This window comes from Phoca vitulina, unplaced genomic scaffold, assembly GCF_004348235.1.
Source record: "Phoca vitulina isolate PV1807 unplaced genomic scaffold, GSC_HSeal_1.0 scaffold1, whole genome shotgun sequence".
NCBI classification, from domain to species: Eukaryota; Metazoa; Chordata; class Mammalia; order Carnivora; family Phocidae; genus Phoca; species Phoca vitulina.
The window spans coordinates 3579341-3604651 of record NW_022589704.1 but is presented as its reverse complement, the minus strand read 5'-3'; the positions used below and the strand labels follow the sequence as shown (position 1 = coordinate 3604651).

General features: G+C 47.5%; 1 protein-coding gene across 10 annotated transcripts in view; it reads left to right on the top strand.

The window, feature by feature from the left end:
• The window catches only part of LRRFIP1 (LRR binding FLII interacting protein 1), a 142339-nt gene extending 120268 nt beyond the window's left edge, over nucleotides 1-22071 (top strand). For 5 of the 10 annotated variants that reach the window (XM_032392958.1, XM_032392821.1, XM_032392673.1 and 2 more), the window contains 5 exons: nucleotides 1809-1901; nucleotides 2879-2971; nucleotides 4057-4149; nucleotides 5618-5759; nucleotides 8065-11060. In XM_032392958.1, the coding sequence (XP_032248849.1) occupies nucleotides 1809-1901; nucleotides 2879-2971; nucleotides 4057-4149; nucleotides 5618-5759; nucleotides 8065-9767 (2124 nt within the window). In that variant the 3' untranslated portion in view covers nucleotides 9768-11060. Of the gene's footprint in view, nucleotides 1-1808; nucleotides 1902-2878; nucleotides 2972-4056; nucleotides 4150-5617; nucleotides 5760-8064; nucleotides 11061-15865; nucleotides 15916-17441; nucleotides 17560-18255; nucleotides 18336-19416; nucleotides 19522-21200 lie in introns of those variants that run through there. The other 5 variants (XM_032393034.1, XM_032392888.1, XM_032393109.1 and 2 more) reach the window with 4 other exon arrangements.
• Nucleotides 22072-25311: the final 3240 nt, after the last annotated feature.

Here is a 25311-nt window from a genome sequence, read left to right as displayed (position 1 = left end):
GGGGGGTGTGTGTGTGTGTGTGTGGCATATGGCGTGTCTGTGGGGGGTGTGTGTATGTGTGTGTATGTGTGTAGGTAGCGGTTCTCCACTTGTCCAGGAAGCCCAAACATCTGTGAATAAGAATGCCATGCTCTTTGCAGAGGGCTTTGAAATATTAACATGCACAATTTCACTCTGTAAACTAGAGACAGTTTTACTGGGAGAACATTGTGTGTTTTGCATGTAAGATAAAGTTGTAACCAGGAAAAAACAAGCCTACAAAGAACCAACATGTTTGGATGGACATAATTGGGTGCTTTCAGGATTTTCCTGTTGGAGCACCTGGCTGGCTCAGCCAGTAGACTATGCAACTCTTGATCTCAGAGTCATACATTTGAGCCCCACGTTGGGTGTAGAGATGACTTAATAATAAGATCTTTTTAAAAAAATAATAATTTCCTGTTGATACATTTCTGGATTTTTATTTTATCTTCTAACAGCATCGAGAAAGAGCCAGTTGCAAATATATTCATTTATTTTATTCCATTTAAGAATTACATACCTTCATTAAGCTAAATTAAGTTAATTATGATAGCAGCAAGAAGTCTGAGCCTATGTTGCAATCAATGACAAAAGACTAATTAGATGTTCTTTGTGGGATATAAAGCAAGGAATACTTGTTTTTCAGTTTTAGGAATTAGTTGGTCTATCAAACCCTAGGATATTGTCCAATTTTTCAGAGTTGCTGAGGTAAACAGAAAATCTAATTTGTGTCACTTTTTTTTTTTTTTAACTGGCTTTATCCCCTAAGTCCCAAGGGTTAAAACCAAGGTGCCATTAGCAACTCAAAGGTCTCCTTCTTTGACTATATAGAATTTAGGAGCTAAAGAAGAATTTTATTTATGAAGTTCCTGAGAGCTAAACTCTGAAACAAAGGAGAAGCTTCCCGTGAGACCTGATGATGACATAGATTATACAGTTATAGGAGCAGATGCTCACTGTGGACCCCACTGTGGGGAGGGCACTCTGATGCATCCTAAACACTCCTAGGATGTCCTCAATCAGGCATCAGGAAGTAGACCAAGAACCCCCAAACCTAATTCCAGAGAATTTGGATGATCCTGGAATGTTGTTCCAAGCTGGGGAACAGGGACCAAGCAGAGCCCGATAGGCAGGCCCTTGTCACAGCTAGGAGGGGACCGGTCACCCTCGAACTTCAGAAAGTGGGTGAGCAGGTGAGGCCAGGGTGAGAAGCGAAGGTCACGTCCCTTCCAGATGAACCCCCTGACCGACCTGGCAGGTATATACCCTGCTGTCCTGAATTGTTGGGTACCAGACCATCCTCATGGATTGTGCAGTATTGTGCTTTTGTCCCTGGAGTGGGGGCGCCAGGGTACAGGGTTGGCCATCCACTTAATGAGATAAGCTTGCCAAAGTAGACCATATTTACCTCTCTTTTTATCCTAAAGCGTATTCCTTGTCCAATTTCAAAATCAGGGCTAGTTCCAACCTAAGTCCTTCACAGAGCTGCCTCCTCCAGGCCCCCTGCACAGACAGCCCCCTGGAGAGGGCCCCCCTCCCTGCCCCGCCGGGCCCTGCCATCCTGGAAAGATTCAGGGAGCACCTGTCTGATGCATCAGGTCCACAGGGATGTTTACAGGAAATCAGAAAGTCCAGAGAAGTGGGCTTGTGCTGCTAAAAAGGCCTTGAAAATTGTGATGACATGGTAATAGGTAGTTTGTTCCAAGGTCAACGTAAGTCATGGGGACGTGAACTTGAAAGAAAGTGTGGTTCCGTCACCATGTCCATGCTCTTTCCCTCCCTTGTAGGAGTTTGAGAGGGAAAAGCACGCCCACAGCATCCTGCAGTTCCAGTTTGCCGAAGTGAAGGAGGCCTTGAAGCAGCGGGAAGAATTGCTGGAGGTGAGTAGCGCTCCCTCGTTTGCTCTTCCTTCTGTGTCTTAGGAGTATTTGGGGGGCTCATTACGAGAGTTAACCGTTTCCTCGAAAATTGAGAGTTTAGGCTAATTCTCCGTGCCTCACTTAAGGAAAATGGTTCCTTTCATTGGTGAAGATTCTCATTCTTTGGGGGCTTTGTGTTTGGTTTGGGAGGCGTGGCCGACAGAATGATGGCCCCCTGAGATGTGCATGTCCCCATCCCTGGGACCTGTGGATGTGGCACCTTATGCACCAGAAGGGACGGTGCAGGTGTGGTGCAGTTAAGGGCCTTGTGATGGGGAGTGACCCTAAATTAACTGGGGGCCCACTGTCATCACGGGGTCCTTATGCTGGGAGGCAAGAGAGGTAGCGGGAGGAGATACGGTGGAGGGGTGGGGCAGCAAGGCTGGTGCCACATGAGGAAGGGGCCAAGAGCCAAAGAATGCGGTGGCCTCTGGAAGCCAAAAAAAAAAGGCGGGGAGGGCATGGGTTCTCCCCTAGAGCTTCCAGAAGAGAATCCAGACCTGCCCACACCTTGATTCTAGTGCATCAGACTCATTGACTCATTTTGGACTTCTGAGTTCCGGAGGTATAAGGGAATAAATTCGCGTTGTTTTTAAGCTGCTGAATTAATGGCACCTTGTGACCTTAGCAATAGGAAACTGATACAGGGTTGGTTCTAACTTTTTAACTTGATCAGAACTTAAACTAGTGCCTGTAAGTAAGAATGTGCCCCAGGCAGGGCCTCTCCTGCTTCTCTGGCCGCTGGAGGCTAAGGCCAAGGAAAAGGTTCCGGCATTCAGAGGCGAATCCGGGCTAATGCAGGAAATGGGGCTGGTACCCTCCTCCACACGTGTCTGTGGGCTCACGGGCAGTCACCGCTCCCGGATTATCGAGCCCTGCACTTTGTCTTCCTGCTTAACCCTTTATCTGCTTTCTTTCTATCTGTTCCTATTCCTCAGGAAATCCGACAGCTACAGCAGAAGCAGGCGAGTTATATCAGGGAGATTTCTGATCTTCAGGAAACAATAGAGTGGAAAGACAAGAAGATAGGGGTAGGACTCCCGAGTCTGTGAAACTGTTCAAAGGGGCAGTCCGCTAGCAGATGCAGAAACGCTTGTGTGAGCATGCATGCGCCCCCACGGGACACAGAACTGATAATATGGAGAATACACTAGTTTACTCAAGCTCACAGTAACTCTGAACTTGAAGTGCACTTCCGACATGGGGTGGGCACCTTGCTGACGCTAACCGGGCTCTGAGCCTGCACCGAGCGGGCCAGCAGCAGCCTGAGATACAAGGAGTGAGGGAGGCACCCTAGGGCAGGAGGGACGTGGGGAGGCTCGGGCCTCTCGGATTCTCTGTCCGGTGTGGCCTAGGCCTTTCTTGAAGGCATTTGAGGAAGCTGCAAGGTGGCGGGTGCTGTGCCCATGAGTTCCCTCCTTGACCTGTCCCCGTGGAGGCCCCAGGCCCCTCTCCTTTAACAAGAAAAGCAACCACAGCCCACCTGCCTTTAGGAGTGACGAGTAGGAAGACAAGAGCCCACTTAGAGTAACCGCCATGCTTCCAATGACAAACGGCTTCCAGAACGCAGCAGCCCATCCTGCACGGCTCTGAGGCAGATCTCCAGGTGTTGGAGCACAGCGTCGGGCATGTGCCGCGGGAGGCTCTGCTGGTTCTCCCTTCTGTATCCTCATCCACACTCATTTAGGACTTGGCGAGCGTGCGCACGTGTTTGCCTTAGGACCACTTTATGTTCCTCTGCGACAGCGAACGCCAAGAATCAATGTAGAAGAATAGTCTAAGTCGTCACTTGGGGTTTCTTACGCATTTCTTCTTATTCCTCGTTTATCTCCCATTTGAATGGGTGCGTGGCTTGTGTCCATTCTCTCACCGCACTGGAAAGCTGTGCACATACAGCAGCCTCTGAGTGCCTTTAAGGAGGCAGGAGGCAACGTTCCTTGGCTGCCATAAATTCACGAGAAGCTTAGTATTTGCGTTTTGTCTGTATCTTGAAGCACATTCTGCACAGTGCTTTAACTCTGGCGGTGTTCTACGTAGTGGAATCCTCCTTGTTCTCGCTTCAGTCACCTGCTCACCTGTGCAAACTTCTCTCTCTCTTTGCTCTGCTCACACTCAGGCTTTAGAGAGGCAGAAAGAGTTCTTTGATTCCATAAGGAGTGACCGAGATGATCTTAGAGAAGAAGTAGTCATGCTGAAAGAGGAATTAAAGGTATGAAGCCAAAGCATAGTTAAAAAAAAAAAAAAAACCCATGTTCTCAAGAATGACTGTGTGTGCGTACTGGTATTAATTAATTGTGTGTCATTGATGTGAGTTCTGTTAATCAATTCAAATCTTCGATTAACTGACACCGAAGAGACCCATGAAATGAATGAACGTAGGTTTAGTCGGGTCTGCCCGTTCCTTTAGATGTTCACAAGCGTATCTGATCTCAAAAGCAACTCTGATTTCCAAGAATTTTTTATATACTGCTTACATTTTTTTCTCATACCCATTGATACATTCTCCAGGACATTACTCCAAGTTAGACAATGTGTGTGTTTCTTTATATTAAAGGCTCAAATTTAAGGACTTCTCCAGCTGGTTGGTGGCGTGGGGGAGGCTCATACGAATTAGACTTTGAGACCCCATGGGTTGAGGAACGTTCCATGTCCTGTTTGCGCCACGTCAAGGGGTCTTCAGCTGCTGGCTGGACACCAAGTGAAGGAAAACGGGCTCGGGGGGGGTAATCAACATTGTAGGAGACAGTGTTGAGAAGAGGGTATGGCCGTGGCAGATTCTGAGATCGTCAGTGGAAACATCAGGGTCAGCTGCTCATTATCAGGGGTCAAGGCCAGAGTAGTCAACCAGGGGGAGAGGTTCCTATCACCGCTCCTCCCAGGGCTGTGAGCCTGGCGCTGGGGCCTCCTCCAAGCTCAAGGAGAGAGCTGTGAGCACGGGGGTAGCAAGTGAGTCCGTGACCCATGTGAAGTGTGACTGTTTCTAGAGTGTTTCACAGTGTAGTGAGGATGAATTATATTTCCCTTGAAGATACCAAACATTCTAGCCACTTCTGTATTCCTTCTTTTTTTTTTTTTAAGATTTTTATTTATTTATTTGTCAGAGAGAGAGAGAGAGCATAAGCAGGGGGAGCAGCAGAGGGAGAGGGAGAAGCAGGCTCCTCACTGAGCAGGGAGCCCGATGTGGGACTCGATCCCAGGACCCTGGGATCATGACCTGAGCCGAAGGCAGACGCTTAACGACTGAGCCACCCAGGCGTCCCTGTATTCCTTCTTTAACATAAGTTGTGTTTATTCCTTTCAGAACACGCACGTATTTCTTTCCTTATCTCTGTCTCTCTTTTTAAAGAATGCAACCAGGGTTTTAAAAGTGAGGTCACTTTGCAGTGACTTGCATGCTGCAGTACTGTGTGGTGGCCTGCAGGCCCTTACCTCCAGTTAAAAAGGATGCATGTCGACAGTGTCTCATCACCAGCCCGTTGGGATGCGGACTGGAGCGTGGAGGAGAACATCCCAGATTTGTGTGTGTTGAGAAGATACTTACGAGTGTGGTGTCTACCACTTCTCTGATTCTGTTTCCTCAACTTCAGGAAAAAAGAGCTTCCTTTTCATTATTATTAATAAAATGGAGTTTAACCTAGTATCAGTCAGTATTACAACGAGTCTGTTTTTGTTCCCAGAAACATGGAATAGTCCTAAATTCAGAGCTAGCTACCAATGGAGAGACTTCAGACGCTCTAAATGACGTCGGACACCAAGGTCCTTCCAAGATGACGAAAGGAGAGTTAAACGCCCTCAGGACGGCAGGGGATGGGATGCTAGGTAAGTGCTCACCTTCCTTCGGGTCTTTTCATCCTCTAGTCCGCATCGATTCACCTTCCATGCGTTATCAGAGTTGACGTAATCATCACTGATCAATTAACACTCACACAGCATGCCATGCGTCCTGCCACTTCTGGGGAGCGCCCTTGCCACACGATGTGGTCACTCACGTGTGTTGTTCGGTGTGCATCCCTGTCCAGTGCTCACCACCGATGGCTAAGGAATACATTTCTCTTGCTTCTCAAAGCCACCACGTGAAACTGTGAATGCAAGGTGAATCGTCTCAGAAATTAAGGGACAGTTCTGACAGTGCTAGTCGGTTCTCCTCCGCCACGGGCCGAGGACGGCTTCCTAACTCACTCCGTTACAGACTTCTCCAAAGATCAGAATAGCAGAGGCCGTAAAGTAAGATAGTTAACCCTGGTTCCAAGCCAGCACTGCGCATCCCACACACCGTGAAGTGTTTTGAGGGTGTGAGGTGCCGTGGACAGCAGATGGGGGCTTGTGACAGAGTATGTCTTGGGTGCCGTTCTCAGGCTACCGCTCAGTGGCCCCGGGCTGGGGCGGGGAGGGGTGAGGCGGACAGGCAGCCCCCGGTGGGGAGTGTGGGCAGGGTGAAGGGGTGCCTTCCCCTTTGTCAGAGGTGATATTCCTTTGTACGTCAGTTTTTGCTTCTGAAAGAATATAAATTGGGGAATCCAGTAGATTGTAAGAATACTTGATACAATTTGCAAATATCTGAAAAGATTCACCGACTAATATTGGTCATAATATTTGGCTTTTGGATAAAATAAGCCTTCTGAATCCGGGGTGCAGCCTGGAGTTGCAGCCGGCAGGTAAGGCTCACTTGTCCCTTATCACCCACTGCATTCCTGCTTTCTACAATGAGGCTGGAATACGCTCAGAGCCCATGTCTCTAATTTCCATATAGAAGCTTTCATCTTATTTTTTTTTTTATTTATGGAAATGTAGAAACCTGTAGGCCCCAGCTTCTCAGGACTTGCTTCATAGGGAGATGTACCTCATTATCTCGATGATTCCTAAAGGGACACGGCGCTTTTGATTGCTTAAAAGTTACTGAGAGAAGATAAATTGATTGGTTTCCATCCTACCTATCTATAAGCTGTGTGAGCAGCTAGGAATTTGATCATGTTGCTCTTGTTCAAACATACGTTTTATAAATCTTTGTTAACCATTATGAAACCAACCCTTAAAGAACTAGAAATAGACCACTTCTGTAAGTGGTGTCCAAATGTTTTTTGATCACATATCCCTATCAGTAAAGAATTGTGGGAACTTTCCAATACGTGTATTTTTAATTTATATATACACATACTATTCATCAGTACAAAGTGTGTGTTATAAAACGTATTCACTGATGGACATCTTTAAAGGGTGAAGCAAAACTAACTAGAAGCCCTACTACTTCTCCCATTTTCTCTGGGGTAAGTGCACCCACCTGTGGAGACCACGGTGTAATAAAATTATCAGGCTTTGACTTTCAGCAACATGGCATCTGATATGCCGGGGGTTGGTTTGTTTGGAGAATCTAAAATATAAGCGTCCATTCCAAAGTCATAGCATGTTTTTAATTTGTACTTCTTCAATGGATGAATAACTTATTATTGATTCAGTGGTCATCTTGATCGTAAGCACTTGCCACCTGCTGGCCCTCCCACCAGACCCTGCGGGGTGGGGCGGAGGAGTTTAGGGCACCAGGCTGCTTTCTCAGGAGCACAGCGATTAGATGGTGGGGGGTGGATTTCTTTTCACCTCACGTGAGCTATTTCAAGTTAGTGTCTTCCTTGAGACTGACCTTGAGGCTGAGTTTCTTAAGGTGGAGTGAAGGTTTCTTTTAAAAATTACTTGAAGGTGGTTTTAGGCCTATGTGACGTGCAGTGCAGTTTGACAGACAAAGAAGTGTGAGTAGTCCAGCTGTGCATTTAGAAACGAACTTTAGGTCGTTCTTAAACCCATTATTTTGGATTGTTTGGCTGCCTGATCCAGAGCTCTATTTGTTAAAACTTAACTGCACCTTTGAAAACCAGTTCACACCGGATGGCACCAGCAGCCACTCTCGCCTTCGAGATGGTGGCGGTGGCCTCCGCGCATCGAACGCTGGCTGATGCAATGACTGATTTGCCACACAGACCTGGCCAAGGCTTCTGTTCCGTGTGATTCTTTGATGACTCTCTCTCCTTAGGAATGGGGTCGGGTGGGAGAGAGAACATGTGTTTATGCTGTAATGTATGTTAAGTGGTCACCACATCATGGGGTCCCTTCAATTTTCTCAATGGTCTTTTAGGAAGAGCCAGTGAAGTGGAGGTGAAAAGTGAAATTGTGGAGAATGTGGGGAAAAAAGAAATCTTGCAGAATACTGAGCAAGAACAGCACAAAGAGGACCCAGCACAGGAGTGTATGGACACAGAGGTGTTCCATCCTGGTGAAAATGCCAAGGACCAGAAAGCCTCTGAAGACAGTGCCCCCTCCCTAGGAGTATTAGCAGATGCCACAAATGAGGAGCAGGCTCAAAACCAGATTCTAGAGAACGCTTCCTTCCTTGAAAATACAGAGCAGGTTGAGTCCAATGAGGTCATAAACACACCAGATGATAGGACTGGGGCTTCCCTTGAGCAGTCCGAATGTTTGCGTGATGGTGAAATCCCAGGTCCTGGCACTGGGCAGGACAGTTACGATGCCTTGGATATAAAAAACCACAGTAAAGAATCTGCAGAAAACCAGGAAGACTTGAAAACCAACTTGGGAGAGGGTAGCACAAAGCCATGTCAAGAATCTGCCTCTCTGCAACCATCTGAAGTCGGAGGGCTGGGCAGCGCAGACACTGGGGAGCAAGGTGGGAGCCCCACAGAGGATGTGGTGGAGGCAGGGCTAACGGGGCTCGGGGAGCAGGTGGGCACAGAAGCCTCCGGCCCTCCAACCTACAGCGATGACAACGTGAGTCATGATGAAAAGTGTGCCATAGAAGCCCCCACAGAGCTGGACCCAAGCACAGGGCATGACCTAGACAAAGAGCTCTCCGAGCAGGAAGCTGCTGAGCCCCAGGAGCTCCCAGGTCAGAGCACAGCGGTAGGTGGGGAGAATGACGAAAAGGAGGATGAGGAAAGGGGGTTGAGGGATGAGAAGCCAACCCAGACAGAAGTGCAGAACATTCCTCGTTGTCCAGAGGCAGAAAGCAGTCTGCAGGGAGCAACAGGTCCCGCTGTGGCAGATGCCGAAAGCGAGCCCCTAGATGTGAAAGAGCCCGAGGAAGAAAAGAATGACCAACAGGGAGAGGCGCTGGATTCATCACAGAAGAAGACAAAGAACAAGAAGAAGAAAAACAAGAAAAAGAAAACACCGATGCCTGTAGAAACCCTTAAAGATGCTAAGAAAGAGTTAACATTTCAGAACTCAGATTTAAGTGAGGTGAAGGAAGACAAGCAGGTAGCTCTTCCTGACAAAAAACCAGGTGTAGAAGCACAAAATGAGGTAACTGAAAGTCCAGGAGAGAAGAGTGTAGCGGGAAGTGGTGAAAATGTTGACTGTCCAGAAAATCCTGGAATTGAGTTGGATGCAAAACTTAACCGAGAAGATAATGATGTAAACAGTAACGGGGGGGAGGAAACAGCTGATGGGGGCACATTAGGTTTGGGGGGTGACACCACGCTGTCGTCAGGCATGAGTGCCAGTGATAAGGAGCTGGAGGAAGCCGTTCTAGAAGATGGCGCCGCTCACAGCGGTCCTCCAGAACCAGGGAGTGGAGCGGTGCCTGGCGGGGCCCTGCTGGAGAATGAAGGTCCCTTCAAGGACAGTGATGATGCCCCTCAAACAGGTGGTACAGAGCAGCATGAGATGGCAGGGGGGCCCAGTCAGAGAGTCAAAAGGGTCGTAGGAAACGATGACTTAGCACCTACAGGGGAGCTGGGAGCCTCCACTTCAGAAGGCAGGGACGAGCTGAGAGGCGGAAGCGAGAAGGGCAGAAGCAAGGAAGACTGTACCATGTCGTGAGTGGACAGGGGCCAAGGACTGCACACGAAGCCCGGCTGTCAGAGGCTCGTCTGCTCTCTCCACGGGTGAGGTTCCTAAAACGTTCCACATTGAAATAGATGCACCGTAGGACAATCAACCACCAAGCTATCTACCACGTTGAATTATAGACTGTTACTTGTAGACGTATTCTTCCTCATTAAGGTTATCACCCAGATTAGAAAGAAAGACACACCTGTAATCAGTAGGAGTCCTAACGGAGAACATTCCGGCCGTGTCAGACCACGGACACTGCGTGTTTCTGCTTACAATCCGAATAAAGCTCTTTAGCATTTGCCTTAGGCTGATATTCTTGACCAAATACACCAGCACCCAATTGAGATGACCAAATGGCATTCTGAGATTTGTGAGTATAGTTGATATTTAAATTCATGTGTCTTCATTCAAATATATGTCCTTTCATATTTGATTTTGATGTGTACGTTATAATCTATATGGTATTTTATTTTAAAAGGAGATAAATGGCCAAATAGTGTATAGGTCACTGAGTGATGAGATTTGCACCTAAGGACAGTAATTAATCATGTTAGGGATAAGAAATAAATATCTTAAAGCACTGGGAGATCTTAATTCCCTTTACCTCATATAAGTATTTTATCTCAAACCGATACTTTTGATCTCATTGTTGATGATACCTGAATTTATTTTGTAGATTTTGACTTCACTTTATGCTGATTATATACCAAAGTCATTTTATACAAAGTTTTTTTTTTTTTTAATTTGTTTCTGGAAGAGACATACATTGAAATTGCACTTCCTAATGCAGTTTTTGTGCAGGGGGACCATTTCTAAAATTTATTTTTTTAACCTTTAAATTACTCCTCTTTCTATTTGTCTTATATTCGAAAGAAAAATACAAAAGGTACCATTCTTGTGCAAACTGCTAATTGAACTATAACAGGATATTTTAAATAGTTGGGTCACTTTTGGTATTTTGGTAGAAATATTTTCATTTGTTTTATCTCAATATATTATTGGAAAAGTCTTGATTTGGTCTTCCTGAAGGAAATATATATTTTCTATACAAGGAAGCATTTTTAAAAATAGTTGTAAAGTTAAATAAAAAAAAAATTGTAAAATACTAAAATCACAAAGGACTGTACATTATGAATGCTGTTGACACTTTATGAGATTATATGAATTCATGTCACTGTTACAAGGTATAATTGAGTGCAAAAAAGACCAAAACCTCAATAAAACTTGAGGCAAGCCTAAGTGTTATTATGTAATTGAAATAAAAACATTTTATAATTTCACAAGCCTGTGATTCCACTCTTTGGGCTACTTGACTTCGGCTACTGTTCTACATAATTATTATCTTCAAAGTAGCGCCTACTTCCAGGCTGCTAATTCCCCATCTGTGTTGTGTGAAGGACTCATTACTTTGTCAGTAATGAATGAACGTCTCTCCTGGTACCTAGACCGGGGCTAGTGTTGTGCCCTCCTGGGGAGAAATGGGAAGATCTTCCCTCACAGAATATCCTGTGGTCTGTGGTTCCGGTGAGGAGCCCCAACGAAGAAGGCTCTCCATTCTGTTGCTCTGCTTACATGTGCCAATTCTAAGAATGCTGTGAAGGATATGGTGAAATTGGCAAGTAAGCATTGACTCCTCCCATGTCAGCGTCCTGAAGCAGGGGACTGATACACCGTCCCCACTTGGGCCACGTGAGTGGAAAACTACAAGGCTTGCTAGAGAGGCTCCAGCCCGAGGGCTGCAAAGGCCTTGAAAGGAGGCAGCGGATGCCTCTAACTTTAGCAAAGCCGCACTCAGCCTGGAATGGGCGTCAGAAAGAGCTCTCATTCCTACTTTCAGAGGCCCCTGGGGAGATGATTCAGTAACCCAGCTCACTGGACGGTGAGATCATCAAGCCATTTTAAGGTCTTTTCCTCTGTTACTCAACAGCACATTTAAGGACATTGTGGCATACTTCATGTCCCTCACGTCCGCTGTCCAGGCATCTCCATTATTCACACATCCATTTAAGTAATAGATGTTTTGATCACTTCATATCTGGAAGGCACTGTGCCAGTGGATGAGCGGAAAGGACCCCGCTTCTAGTGAAAGTGGACAGCTGAGAATCAGGAAGTGAGCAAAAAAAAAAAAAAAAAAAAAGATTCTGAACAGCCAAGTCATTTCTTGATAATCTAAGAGCCTTCACTGTGTGAGCATCAGTTACCCTGTGCCCAGGGAGACGTGACATTGTAGCAGTAACTGAAGTGCACGGGAAGGCCCTCAAGTTACCAAGAAGTGGGCAGGACCTTAGGGATGTTCGGGTGAAGAAGGCACAGAGGTATATAAGGTAATTGGAAAGATTTGGTGTCAAAAGATTCAGACTCAAGAGGATCGAAAGGCTACCTGTCAGCCACATCCCCAGAGGAACCAAGACCCCTGACGTTTCACTCCCATATGGAGCAGAGGAAAGTGCTCATCACTGATACCTTAATCAAAAAGCAGGGATGTCTTCCAGCCCCAAACCAGAACATAGCCACTGTATATAAAGTGTAAATCTTCCTTCAAAAGTATAATTAAGTATAATCATGGGTGTGCGTAGAAAATAGGGAAAGGCAACAGAATTTTGAATTAGAGGTTCTTATTTGATAATATACAAAGGTGGAGAAGCAGTAACATGTTTTTCAAGGGTTTTTAGAAATGAGATGTATCGCACTGAGTACTTTCTATTAATGTTTAGTGTTCCCAGCAAACAGAAAACCTAATGACCTGAACATTTAAATCTCTACTGTCACTAGGACTCCGGAGTGCTAGTCCTGGGGGTCTATGCAGTTTGGGGTTCCTGTTTTCTACGGTAGACCCCTTTCCTAGGAGACCACCTTGAACAGCATGCCATGGAAACAAGGGAACACAGCAGTGAGATTCGTGCCAAATGTCCAGGCTCCGGAACGAAAGGAAGGGGTGTTCGTGCCTACGTGATGTTAGAATACATGCTTAATCAGTGTGATGATCATATAGAGAAAACTTTGTCTTTCAGGAGAAAAAAACCCTCACTCTTTCCCTTTTTTTTTTTTTTTAAAGATTTTATTTATTTATTCATAAGAGACAGAGACAGAGAGAGAGGCAGAAGGAGAAGCAGGCTCCCTGCTGAGCAGGGAGCCCGATGCGGGACTCGATCCCAGGACCCTGGGACCATGACTTGAGCCGAAGGCAGACGCTTAACGACTGAGCCACCCAGGCGCCCATCACTCTTTCCCTTTTACCCTACCCAATGCCCCTTATATTTTTTATACACTATTTACATATTATTTTACATATCATTTTACATATCATTTACATATATTTTACATATATTTACCTATTATTTACATATAGGCATATTTTACATATATATTCTTCAAGATGTGAACGGCTTCGGCGGTGGCTGGCATGTATGGTAGCCATCTATACACCCCTCCTGGGCCCTGTAAATGGGAGAAAAACCCTGTCCCTCTTCTGCCTTTTGCAGGAAGGAGGTGCTCTCCGGGCGTGGGAGGCTGGCCCCGGGGATGATGAAAACAGCCCACATGGATTATAATCAGACAAAGTCAGTGCAAGGCGGGAGTGGATGCCTTGAGAGACCTCGGCTTCCCCCTCACTATCTTTTCAATATGGAGAGGAGGTGATTTTCCTCTGCCTTGGGAGAGGAAGCCTGAGGCCCACGACGGCTGAAATTAACCCACAAAATGAAAATTCTGCTCCTGAGGGTGTGTTATTACGAGCCAGCTACTCACCCGCACTGTGTCTCGTTTGCTCTCTGAAAATGGAGGTGGAACCTGCCCTCTAGGGCTGTGGGCCAGATCCAGGTAAAGCAGTGCAGAGAGGGAGGGCTTAGTGATTGGGGTCGTTGCTGGGGGTTGGCCTTGCTGTCCCTGGACAGGTGAGGTGACAAGGTGCAGGCCAGAAGGAAGACCAAGGAGAACAGGGGCTCAGAGAATTTCAAAGCTGCTGGCATTGGCTGCCCCCGGAGACTGTCCTCAGACCTCGTCACTATAAGTGCTTCCCATTTCACGTTTATTGGAATTTAACACAGAAAAACCAGACTTTTAAAAATTGAAATCCTTTCATAGCCAAGTCATTTTGACTTCTTCTCCTTATAAGAGAAAACTAAATTTGATACACTGTGACTTCATTTTCTTCCCTGCCTTGTTTCTGAGCACTGCAATTGTGGCCTTAAATGAATAGTTTATGTCTATTTATCATCGGGGATTATAGGCCAGCGATGAGCAGTGGAACTTTCTAAATGCAGGGCCGTGGTAGGTCTGCAGCGCTCTGGGGAAGGAATGCAGTCAGCGTCTCGACGATGAGCGGCTGTGCACTCCACAAATCAGACCTGGTGATTTTTAAAACTACAAAAGTAGTGCCCGTTTTCTTCCTATCCAATTAATTCGCGGCTTTCTTTTTTTCCATCCTCTTCAAACGAGGTAGTTTAAACTTCCTCTCCAATTCTACTGTAAAACTTTTCTCCCTTAAAATTTCACTTCTGTGTTTTTCATATTCTCACCGTATGAGTGAAGGTCATGTTACCCTTATTTTGTATTGTTGGCCAGCTCCATTCTTATATCTTAACATTTATTTTGTACTTGCTATCCAGGATATAATAGAAACGCTATAATAATAAAATTGTACAACAGATAGATGAGATTCAAGATCACTTTCTGACATACCCATTGCTTCTTAGGATGCCTGCGGGTTTTGTATATAGAATGTAAGATAAAATAAAAAATAATATTGAATAAAGAGCTGGGTTTATGACATTGATGTTTCAGTGTTGGATGGGCTTGTAGAAGAGAAAGAATAAACTATCGGAAGCAATTTGACTGTGTAAATTAAAATGGAACTCCAGAGGATCATAAATTTATCTTATGTTACGCTTGACATTTCTGGTTTAATTTATTTTGTGGTTGTGCCTTTCAAAATAACAACGTGGGGTGTTTAGAAGAACAATTAGAGAAAGCATGTAACTCGGATGAGAATGTAGATAGGTGATTGTTTAGATGGAAACAAGTGCATTTTATACAGATTATTTATGTCCTTTTTCGCGCGGTGAATCAGAGCTGCGCCACGTGAGAGCACGGTGCCCTCAGGAGGAGGAGTCTCGGGCCAGGAGTCCGGCTCCGACTCCAGGCTCTGGGTTTCGATCTGGAGCCACAGAGGAGTGCAGGGGTTAGAGGTGCGGGCCCTCGCCTGTGGAAGAGAGAGAAAGCAGGGCGCACCTGTAGGGCTGCGTGGGTGAAGGCGCAGCTGCTCGGGCGTGCCTGGCATAGGGTGACCCTGCAGGACCCATCAGCATTGCTGTCACCGCCACATCTTCCTGATTGGCCTTTAAACTGGTGTAGGGTTTTGCCCACACCCCTAAACTGCCCCCCCCCAAGCTTTGGTTTCCTCCTCTGCACTCTACAGTTTATATCACTCGACACCCCTTCAGAGAAATGTCCGGGGGATTTCGAAAGGCTTCTGTGTGTGCCACTCTTCCGTGTCCCGGGTGGCAGGGGTGACAGAAACCCACAGCATTACTGCATTTCTCCGGACAATACCCGCCCTGCATGGGCAGGGGAGCGGACGTGTTGTCCGCAGACCTCTGATTTGTAAACATATAGTCAAAGCTGTGGCACTGGGGAGTCTCTGAGAAAAAAAGAAAGATCCATTCTTCTGGGACGTGACCTTGGGAAGTCAAGGATAATGAAAATGCCGTTGATGCCAATCGCGATGCTCCGTGTGTTTGTACCTTGCTAATGATGTTAAACTATGAAGCCTGTGAGATCTTGTGTTGCAGTGTGGTTTGGCCCTAGAGCCCTTGCATGCTAACCCAAAGTAGAAGACTAGCCTGTTTGCATGCAGCCGGATGCTGCCCCTGACGACATAAGCATGTTGTGGGAGGTTGACCCCACCCACCCTCCCTCGGCTGACGTCTCCCCCAGTCCTGTGTGTGGCCTCATTCGCTGTGGTACGTGTATAATACCTTCATCATTAGTTTCACTAACCTGAATGCTCACTCTTCGATTTAGCATGCTGCTGAACGGTGCACTACATGGATTCACCTCAACCTCTATCTTTCTGATTTCTTTAGATATTAGGTTGAAAAAGCTTGTTGATGAACGGGAATGCTTATTGGAACAGGTAACGATCATTTTATTACTTTATGAGTTCCCCAACGGCAGCACCTGAGCCCGAGAACCTTCCCATACTTAACTTCTTGCTTTATCGGGAAAACCCTAACGCATTATGCCTGAAAGCGATTTCCAAGCCAACCTGTGTCCTTCCTAGTTCTATCATCGTAAGTCACGTGAGGTTCAGAGAGGATGTCCCAAAGACTCGGGGCCATGGAACCGAATGTGGTTCGCTCTATGCCAGTTGCCGCCTAAAACAAATATTTACGTAGAAGGGGCTAGAATAACCATGGAGAGGCAGGAGCTTTACTGAGTTACTCCAGACACCAGGTCTCTGACTGCTGCTGGCTCAGGGAGGTCGGTCTTGGGATCCCTCAGTGATCAGCACCTCTTTCCAGAAGGTATTTCCTTGTTGCAGCTGATCAAAGTGGTTTTACTTGTGGTTCACCTTCGTCACGTTCTTCCACCTCCAGAAACACTAACCAGCTGTCCTGTTTGGTCTTTTTATGTGCAGGGTAGTTACTCAGTCCTTCCACAGTCACGTTCTAAGGAAACTCAATTCCTCCCAGTCTCCTTCATAAGCCTAATCAAAGATATTTTGCCATACTGCTTACAGTTCCGCTGAAGGCTGCTCTCAAAATTGGGGAAAGCACTCAATGTGGTAGCTGCATTGAGGTTCCTGTGATCTTTTAAAAACACGTATCCGTCCTAATTCTGTACCTATTTCCTTAGAGCAGCGCGGCATACGGTGGGCAGTATGTGCCTGGGGCTCTGCTCTGCTTTGTGCTGGCTGTTGGGGGGCGGGGGCTCCCACAGGGTCCACAGAGGTCGGAGGTTAACAGGACAAGGGGTGGGAGACTGCCCATCAGACACCGGAACTTTCTACGGTTGTGGCTGCTGACGGCCAGGGAGAGCAGAGCCCTGCAGAGGGCAGCTCCCTGAGCATGGGCTCTGTGAGGGAGCACACAACTCGGCTAGGCCCTCGAGGACACTACTTCTGGGCCTGGAAGGCTCCAGAAGGCCCTGCCCAGCTTCTAAGTGAATAATCGAAGGTGACTAAGTGCACTGACTCTGAGATAAACGTTTAAAGCATGTTATGTACCATCTCCTCCTGAATTCAAGAGGAATTTCAAACTTAGAAATAACTTTTCACCCAGAGTTACAAAATAATTTCTGCCTGATACGGTGAACACGATTCCATTTGCACCCATTACGCTATTACTTCCTGAGAAGAGTGCCAACTGGCCGAAGGTTGTTCATCTCTTTATTTGGATTGGTTATTAAAGGTGAGAGACTCCCTGTGGTGGCTGGTGGATTGTAACCATTTACTGCATTTTTCTTGTGCTTAATTACATAACTCCTATCTCTTTGGCACCTTGGAGACCCACGAAATAACTCCACAGCAACATCCGATTGTATTTATGGGGTGTTGGTTTTTCCTCTACACACCGCTTCCTGTGTCATAGGCTCTACGCTCAACTTCCGGCCTCATTTAGAATAGAGAAATTCACATATTTTATTGGTGGGTGTTTTCAGATTAAGAAACTCAAAGGACAGCTGGAAGAGAGACAGAAGAATGGCAAGCTAGACAACCTGCACCCTGGAAGTGATGTCTTAGAAAATGGGACAGACATGCATGTAATGGATCTGCAAAGTAAATATCCACCCTTGTGTACAAGTAAACGCTTTAAGTGTCCTGTGTGTATTATACTTGGGCTACAGGAGAAAAACCATCATGGCAAAGAACGCCCGGCGTTCCCCTTGGCCCCCAAAAGCCCTTGAGCACAAGAGTGCAAAGATGTTTCTGTGTGGGATTGAATGAGGATGGGCAGGTGGGCAGAGCGAGGATGTTTCTGTCTGAGCCTCAGGACTAGAACAGGTGCCCCAAAACGTGCACCAAGTTACCACCCTATGATGCACTGTGAGAAACGGCGTTTTCCATGCTGGGTAACACTGCCTTGTGATCAGCTGATTGTATGGAAAAATTAGAAGGTATTTTCCATACAAGTAAACTAGAAAGAGGCTTAAAGGGAGATAAAATTACCCGCAGTCTCCCCCCTTCCCCTCCCCCGACCACCTCTTGTGTTCTGTGCTCCGGAGGGGCTCTCCTGCCTGGCACTTACTTGCTCAGCCTGGGCACATGGAGAGAGAGAGTGCCTTCTCCTATCTCAGCTTCAGCCCTCCCAACCCACCCCTCCCCCCACACCCCACCCCCCTGGTGGGGCCACAGGCCAGAACTTCCAGATTTGCATGCCAAGTACTCAGTAGGGGCTTGGATCCCAGGAATTATTGTTTTAACATTTTAAAAGCCCAAGAGCTTAACAAATTTTCCTTCTCTTTCAACCTTTAGGGGATGCCAACAGACAGATCAGCGACCTCAAATTTAAACTTGCAAAATCTGAGCAAGAGATAACCGCATTAGAACAAAATGTATGTGTGTGCACTTTTAAGCAATAACGGGCAATGAAAGCGATGATTAACTGAGTTGTACTTGCTAGAACTCGCCCTGAAAGGCTGAGCACAAAGAGGAGCAGAGATTTACAGAACCAGAAAGGGCCCTCTGTGTATCTCCTCCAGAGAGAAAGTAGGGAAGGAAAGATCACTAGGAGGATCCGGGTTGTTACACTGGGTACTAACCCTTTATAAACAATGGCTGGTTGTGGAAAATCACTAATGTGGCTGGGGCGGGGGAGCTTAAAAACGTTCTTTAAAAATTATTTATTTAGTTAAAAAGCACTTCATGTGGGGCCATCCCTCTTGCCTGGATTTTCTGCCTTTCTCTCCCAACCAGGTTTCTAGATTGGGGGTATTTATGCCTCTAGCATGTTGGGCCAATCTGGGGCAAGCTGTGTCCTCAGCCAAGGGAGAAATGAAGTCGGTACTCTTCCCCCTCAGTTATGGGTCCCTGTGGCTAGCGCTTTGGGGAGTTTTTGAGGAAACAGAAATGAGAATAGCACGCCTGGGACGGGATGAGTTTAGGAAGCATGCTTTTGGTCTCAGCGGACTGAGAGTCTCCGGTGGGTTGTGGCTCTTCCTGTCCCGCGCCGCAGGCCTGGCTGTGGAATGCCATCCCCAGGCCTCCTTCTTTTCCGCTGCACTAGTTCCTGGCCTTTCCTTCTCCCTTGCTTCATCCCCACCATGCCACCCCAGGAGAGACTGGACAGGAGCTGAGGTCCTGGCTGAATCTTTGCCCACAGCATCGTTCTGCCTCGACCTACCTTCTCCTGCAGAATGGCCCCACGTCAGGGAGGGACGGCAGCCCTGTGGAGCCACGAGTTTAGACTAGGGTCAGAGAGGGGATGAGGCCCTCACAGCTGTCAGCACCAGGCTGCTCAGAACTGCTCACTTGGCTAGAACCTATACAATAGCCCACAGTGCTAGATCATAACGGTTCGCATGGTCTATCCTCCCATTTGATGAACCTCGCCCTTTGATCCCACATGTGATAAAGCAACTGGAGAAAGAAAACAGGCCTGTTAATTTATACATATGATGTTTCCCTTCCTTTTAGGTAATAAGGTTAGAGAGTCAAGTATCACGTTATAAATCGGCTGCTGAAAATGCCGAAAAAATAGAAGATGAACTTAAGGCCGAAAAACGGAAACTCCAAAGAGAGGTAAATTTTCTAGGCTGTTTGTAGGGAAAGAATGGGAAATGATGGTCTAGCTGGCAGCAGAGGGAGCATCTGCCCCTGCCCCTACCCCGGACTGTTCGGGGCCTGGTGCCAAGCCACCCCCCAAGGGCGGGGCCAATGCCCCGGGGAGCCTGGGGCTGAATCCCAGGTCTCCCCCGGGATGGTGGCTGTGGGGCCGCCCAGAGTCTGTCCTTCTCACCAGGGCCTTTGTAGGTGGCCTCTTCTCTCCTGGTTCTCTCAAGTTCTTTTTTGTCTTTGATTTTCCGCTGCTTCACCCTGATGTGTCCTGTGCAGGTTTGTTGCTGTTTGTTCTGCTCCGGATGTAGGGTGTTTCTTGGATCCATGAAGTCTATTTCTAAATCAAGTTTAGAGAATTTTCACCCGTGACCTCCTTAGGTATTCCTCTCCCCTCGTCTCTCCACGTCCCCTCTGGGGCTCTAACCCGGGGGGGGGGTCAGCCCCTCTCCCTGCAGCGCCTACTGCTCTGCTGGTAGATCTTCCTGTTCGTCCTTTGTCTTTTTAAAGTGTATTCATTCCTGATGGTTGCTTGTTCTATGGTCCTGTATGCTTCTGTGTTAACTGTATCCTTATTTCTTTTTTTTTTTTTCAAGATTTTATTTATTTATTTGAGAGAGAGACAGAGATCATGAGCAGGGGAGAGGGGTAGAGGGAGAAGCAGACCTCCCACTGAGCAGGGAACCCAATGCGGGGCTCCATCCCAGGACCCTGGGATCATGACCTGAGCTGAAGGCAGCTGCCCAACCGACTGAGCCACCCAGGCGCCCCGAGGTGCCCTTCTTTCTTTAAAGATGTCATACACAGCTGTCCTGTTTTCCATGTCCATCCGAGGACTGACACATGTCAGTCTTGGAGGCTCTAATTCTGTTGCCAGCTCAGATGGCTTGTCCTTCATGCGTTTGGTGTCTCGTGAAGTGATGCGTGCCTTTGATTTGCAGGAGCGCTCCAGGCCTGACTTGGGGAGATTCCCTGCAAAGAGGGCTTGCCTCTGCCTCTGCTAGTGACGGGGGGCAGGGAGGCGAACCCGTTCCAGGACCCCAGCCACCCTCCCTGAGGGCTTTGGGTCAGAAGCAGAGCCGCAGACTCTTCTGAGGGCGCATGTCTCCGCAACCACGGGGCTGTTGTGCCCCCACCTTAAGGCACCTGCGCCCCGCCCTGCTGCCTGTTGGGCCAGATGGCTCCCTGCCGGTGTGGCCTCCACTCTGACTCCCAGGCCATGGGGGCCTGGCTCCGGGGTGGCCATCTTGGCCTCAGCCAGTCCCACTTTGGTTTCTGGTTGTAGAAACCTTGCTCCCGGTTGCCCACGCCTCGGGGACCAACTCCTCCAACTGGCTGGGGCTCAGCTCTTCTCGGTTTGCCTCACTTGTGTTTTGTGAGACCATCAGGACCCCCAAGCCTGTGCCATGTCTGGGGTCGAGTTGTTTCGGAGGAGGAGGGTTGCCTAGTCACTCCTGAGGCCGGAATCCCGTGCCTCGTATCCCTTAAGGCATAGTTAAGAAATATGTGTGCCCGCACAGGGATGCGTGCACTTCTGGGAGCTCGGTGGGCCCAGGCTCTGTGCTTTGCAGTAGGAGGGAATCTTGGCAATCCTCTAACGTGGGGAGGAAGCACGTTCCTCAACGCTGCCTTTCGTCTGTTTCCAGCTGCGCTGTGCACTGGACAAGACGGAAGAGCTTGAGGTGAGCAACGGCCACTTAGTGAAGCGTCTGGAGAAAATGAAAGCAAATAGGAGCGCGCTCTTGTCCCAGCAGTGAGCCCAGCTCTGCACGGGAACCCGGCCGGCGGATGGAGAGCATGGCGTCGTGGGCTGGCCTCTGTTACTGTCCGGGAGTGCTGCCAGGTCCCCTGCTTCTAAGCGCGCCCGGTGAGCCCTTGGCCCAGCCGTGGCCCTGGCAGCCACCAGATGCCTCTCTGACTGCGGACCCCCCTCCACCCCGACCCGGGCTGGGGCCGCCACCCCGAACCCGCGGGTATTTAACGAGCACACCGGGCCCACGGGAGCTGCGTGGCCCACGGCGCGGCAGCCTCGCGACGCCACTGAACATGGCAATCTAGGTAAAGATTAAAATGGGACTTGAGTTTTCTTTTCACGTGTCTTGCTGAAAACTGAGGGGACGTGTTACAGTGTCGGGACTTCCTTTGGGGGCAGAATCTACAATTGGAGCGACTTTGGTAGCATCTCTTAGTCTGCGCTTTTCATACACAAAACACTGTGGAACCACAAGCCATTACCAAGCAAAACTCTTTCACTAGAAACAAGGGGATGGTCTGGAGGTAAAAGTGACCTTAAGAAGACTCTTTACAGGCAACAAATGAAGCTTTTCTAAGGGATTTTTGCATCAGTTCAACCCTAAGAACAGGGTAATTAGCCAATAGCCCCCCTGAAAATGACAGCTTTTCCATTCGCACTATGTAACCCTTCTACTTGGACTTGAAGTTGTGAACTCCTTTTAAAGAATGTACTATTAGAACAATTAAAAAACGAAATGCTGAAAGATTTTAGCAACGTGGTTTTTCTTTCTTTCCCCACTCTTAAAGATCTTTATTCCATATTCATTGTTCTGTACGTTTTGAGTCATCTCTATTTTTTTAAGTATATCAAATCAGTTTATCCTCTTTCCCTGGTTAAAACATATATATATATATATATTCACAATGAACAAGAATAGTGAGTGCACTTATCAGAGTCTTAGACTATAAAGCAAACCGAGGAAGTTACACACTAAAGTCAACTACATGATCTTCAGGGGCAAAATAGAGAAAATTTGACTACTTACTGATCTCTAGTTACTCCTTGTGGATGTTGTACTTCAAGCTGGCTTGGTTAAGCAGGCCAGCTTTTCAGGATATTAGCCAGACAGTATCACCCGAAAGCATACCTTACGTTGACACTTGGAGAACGCTGGTGTAAGGGACATGATATACCATTGAGACAGCGCTCCCGACATGGTGCTCGAAGTCATGAGGGTCTGTCCCCCAGCACCGTCTGGGTCCAGGATACACAAGGCGACATTTCATTGGGCACAAGAGGAGTTCGTGTCTCCTGGTGCCAAGAACAGTTTATGATTCAGATCTCCTTCCTGAGCATGCCATAGATAAGGTCATCCAATCCCCATCCACATGTTGGTGCCCACAGACATGTTGTAGCTGCTGCATATTCAAGACCAGTGTTTTTTAATACAGAAACCTACTCTTGCATTGATCCCATGGAAGCACCAACTCTCCACGGCAACATGGTTTTTGTATTTACCTAAGATTTGTCAAAACACATTGGTTTCAAAAGACTTCTAAGTTTGAAGTTCTACTTCAGGAGCATTAAGCGTTCCAAGTTCTTTCAAGAATGCAAGGGTCCAGTCCAACAACAGAAACTACCAGTAATTTGAGCAGGAGAAATTTAATACAGGGAGTGATCAACCCACAGGGAATTAACTACAGAGAAAAGGATGGAAGAGAACTCTAAAGAATGCCTTAGAGCTGAGGGAAAATACCCAAGAGAGGACAAATTGGGACTGAGACCTCACTAGAAGGCCTGGGGCCACCACCCACGAGGGGACAGAGAAGTCACAGGGTGGCAGGGGCTGACACCGGCAGGCAGGAAACCAGGGGCCAGGACTGGGGAGCAAACTTCGCTGGAGGGTGGGCACCCCCGGGTGGCATACAGTCACCCCACAGCTCCGTGTGAACGAGAAGGAAGGAACCAGGAAGGGGAGCCCCTGCTTCTTGCAGAGTCCCTCTCAGCACCATCTTCTGACCATAGTGGGCCAGCCGGCAAAGAAGAGATGTTTCCTTCCTTGTCTTATCCTTAAGATTTCTTCCACAACATCTTAATATAAACACGTTTAACCAGCACAACCTCCGTATCTAGAGATCACAGAGAATACTAAAAGCAAACACATAGAGCGCTCAGACATGCCTGACAGTTAGATACATATTTTCACTCGATTTTCACAAAAGCCCTGTGAGGTTACAAGACGAGGAGGCCAGAGCCCAAGGAGTTAACAGGCTGCAAGTCTCGCCACCACTGGTTAGAGGAGGGGCTACTGGGCTCACCTGCCCCAAATGGCCTGCCCCAAATCTTTGGCTCTAAAGAAGTCAAACCTTTAGTCTCTACCTTTCCCACCAATCTTTACAGAAATAACAAATCCATGTTACATACACTTGCAAATCCAGAGGAAGATAGAACATGATTTTTAAATCATAGAATATGACTTTTCCTCAGATACGGCTATAGGGAATTTGTTGCTGGCTTTTCTCATCCCTGAATTTCTCAACCACACACCACTGACTCCCTGGGCGGGATCATACGTGGTTGCTGGACAGCTGTCCTGTGCATCAGAGGATGTTGAGCAGCATCCCTGGCTTCTGCCCACCAGATGCAGATAGGCCCAACCCCCAGCCGTGACAAACAGGTATTTCAGACATTGCCAGATGTAAGCGCCCCACCCCCCCACCGAAAACCACTGCGTTCCCCTGAATCAAAAAACTGAAGAAGAAAAGAGGTGGTTGAAAACCTGGACCAAGATGCCTATTGGATGTTTTCTACAAACTGTCCTCATTTTTAGAAACAAAGTGGCATTTAGGACATTTAGGACATGGAGAAACCCATTAAAAAGATATTATAAATGGACAATATCAGTAGATAATGTAAATTAAACGCAGTTCAGAACTGCAGTGAGGTGCTATTTTCCATTGTTCATTTTTGACATCCCATTCTGATCGTCTGAAATGTAAACTAAAGAATCAAAACTTTCTGTTGATATTTTTGAAATTTTAGGTTATTATTTAGCAAATACGGATTTCTGCTTTGCACAGCACCGAGCTCATGGGGAGCACCAGACGAATGCGCACCTTAAGAAGGTGGTCCTAAGGAAGAGAATGGCCACACACGCAGATAATCACAGAAGAGGGCAGCATGGGATGGGGGTGGGGAAGCGCCAGGTGGAGACAGCCAGGTTCCAATTTTCAAACTGGGGCATAAGCATCTGGTGTGTTTCTACAAATGGCCAGGCCAGATGTGGCACATGTGTGCACCTGCCTTTCTGGGTGTTTGCACGTGAGCTGCTGTCTGTGGACCTGCCTGGTTCCCTGCACCTGCAGCCTCATCCCCACCTTTGTATGGAGATACTTGAGGATCTAGAGGACCCCAGCTCAGTGGTCGGGGACCCTGCCCTGTGCCCAAGAGCCTCCCAGGACTAGGTTTCCATCCAGCTCCCAATCTCTCAAGAACCAGGCAGTTGTCCCAAGTCCCAGCCCCACATTTGTCTCCACACTGCTTTTCCTGGCTGGTGTGATCTCTTTATATGGCCGGTTCCCAACACCCACTTCTTGCTCTTTCCCCTCTCTATCAGAATAGCCCCCATCACCACTTGCCAGATGGCTCCTACTCTGTCCCCAGGAGCACTGAATGCTAAGTAGGCTCTGCTAGTCCTGAATGGAGTGGCACTGACCGTGGCTGGGTGTCTCCCTTTGCAATTGCCCATACCGTGGGCGGCATGTAATAAGAACACCACAGACCTGGGGAAAGAGTCCTGAACTAGAAACATCTGAAGCCTTAGATTAATGCTCCTGTGATATAATGATTTATAAGAAATATAGACATGGCCATTCAGATGACCAAAATGTATTTCTTATATATGTTTGGTCTTCATCCACCTTACCTGAAAGTGCTTCAGAGTCATAGGGTGAAACAGGTGTCTTATTATTAATAAAGGTGACTTTGGGGCCCCATCCAAGGGCAGGAGGATTGACAGGAGG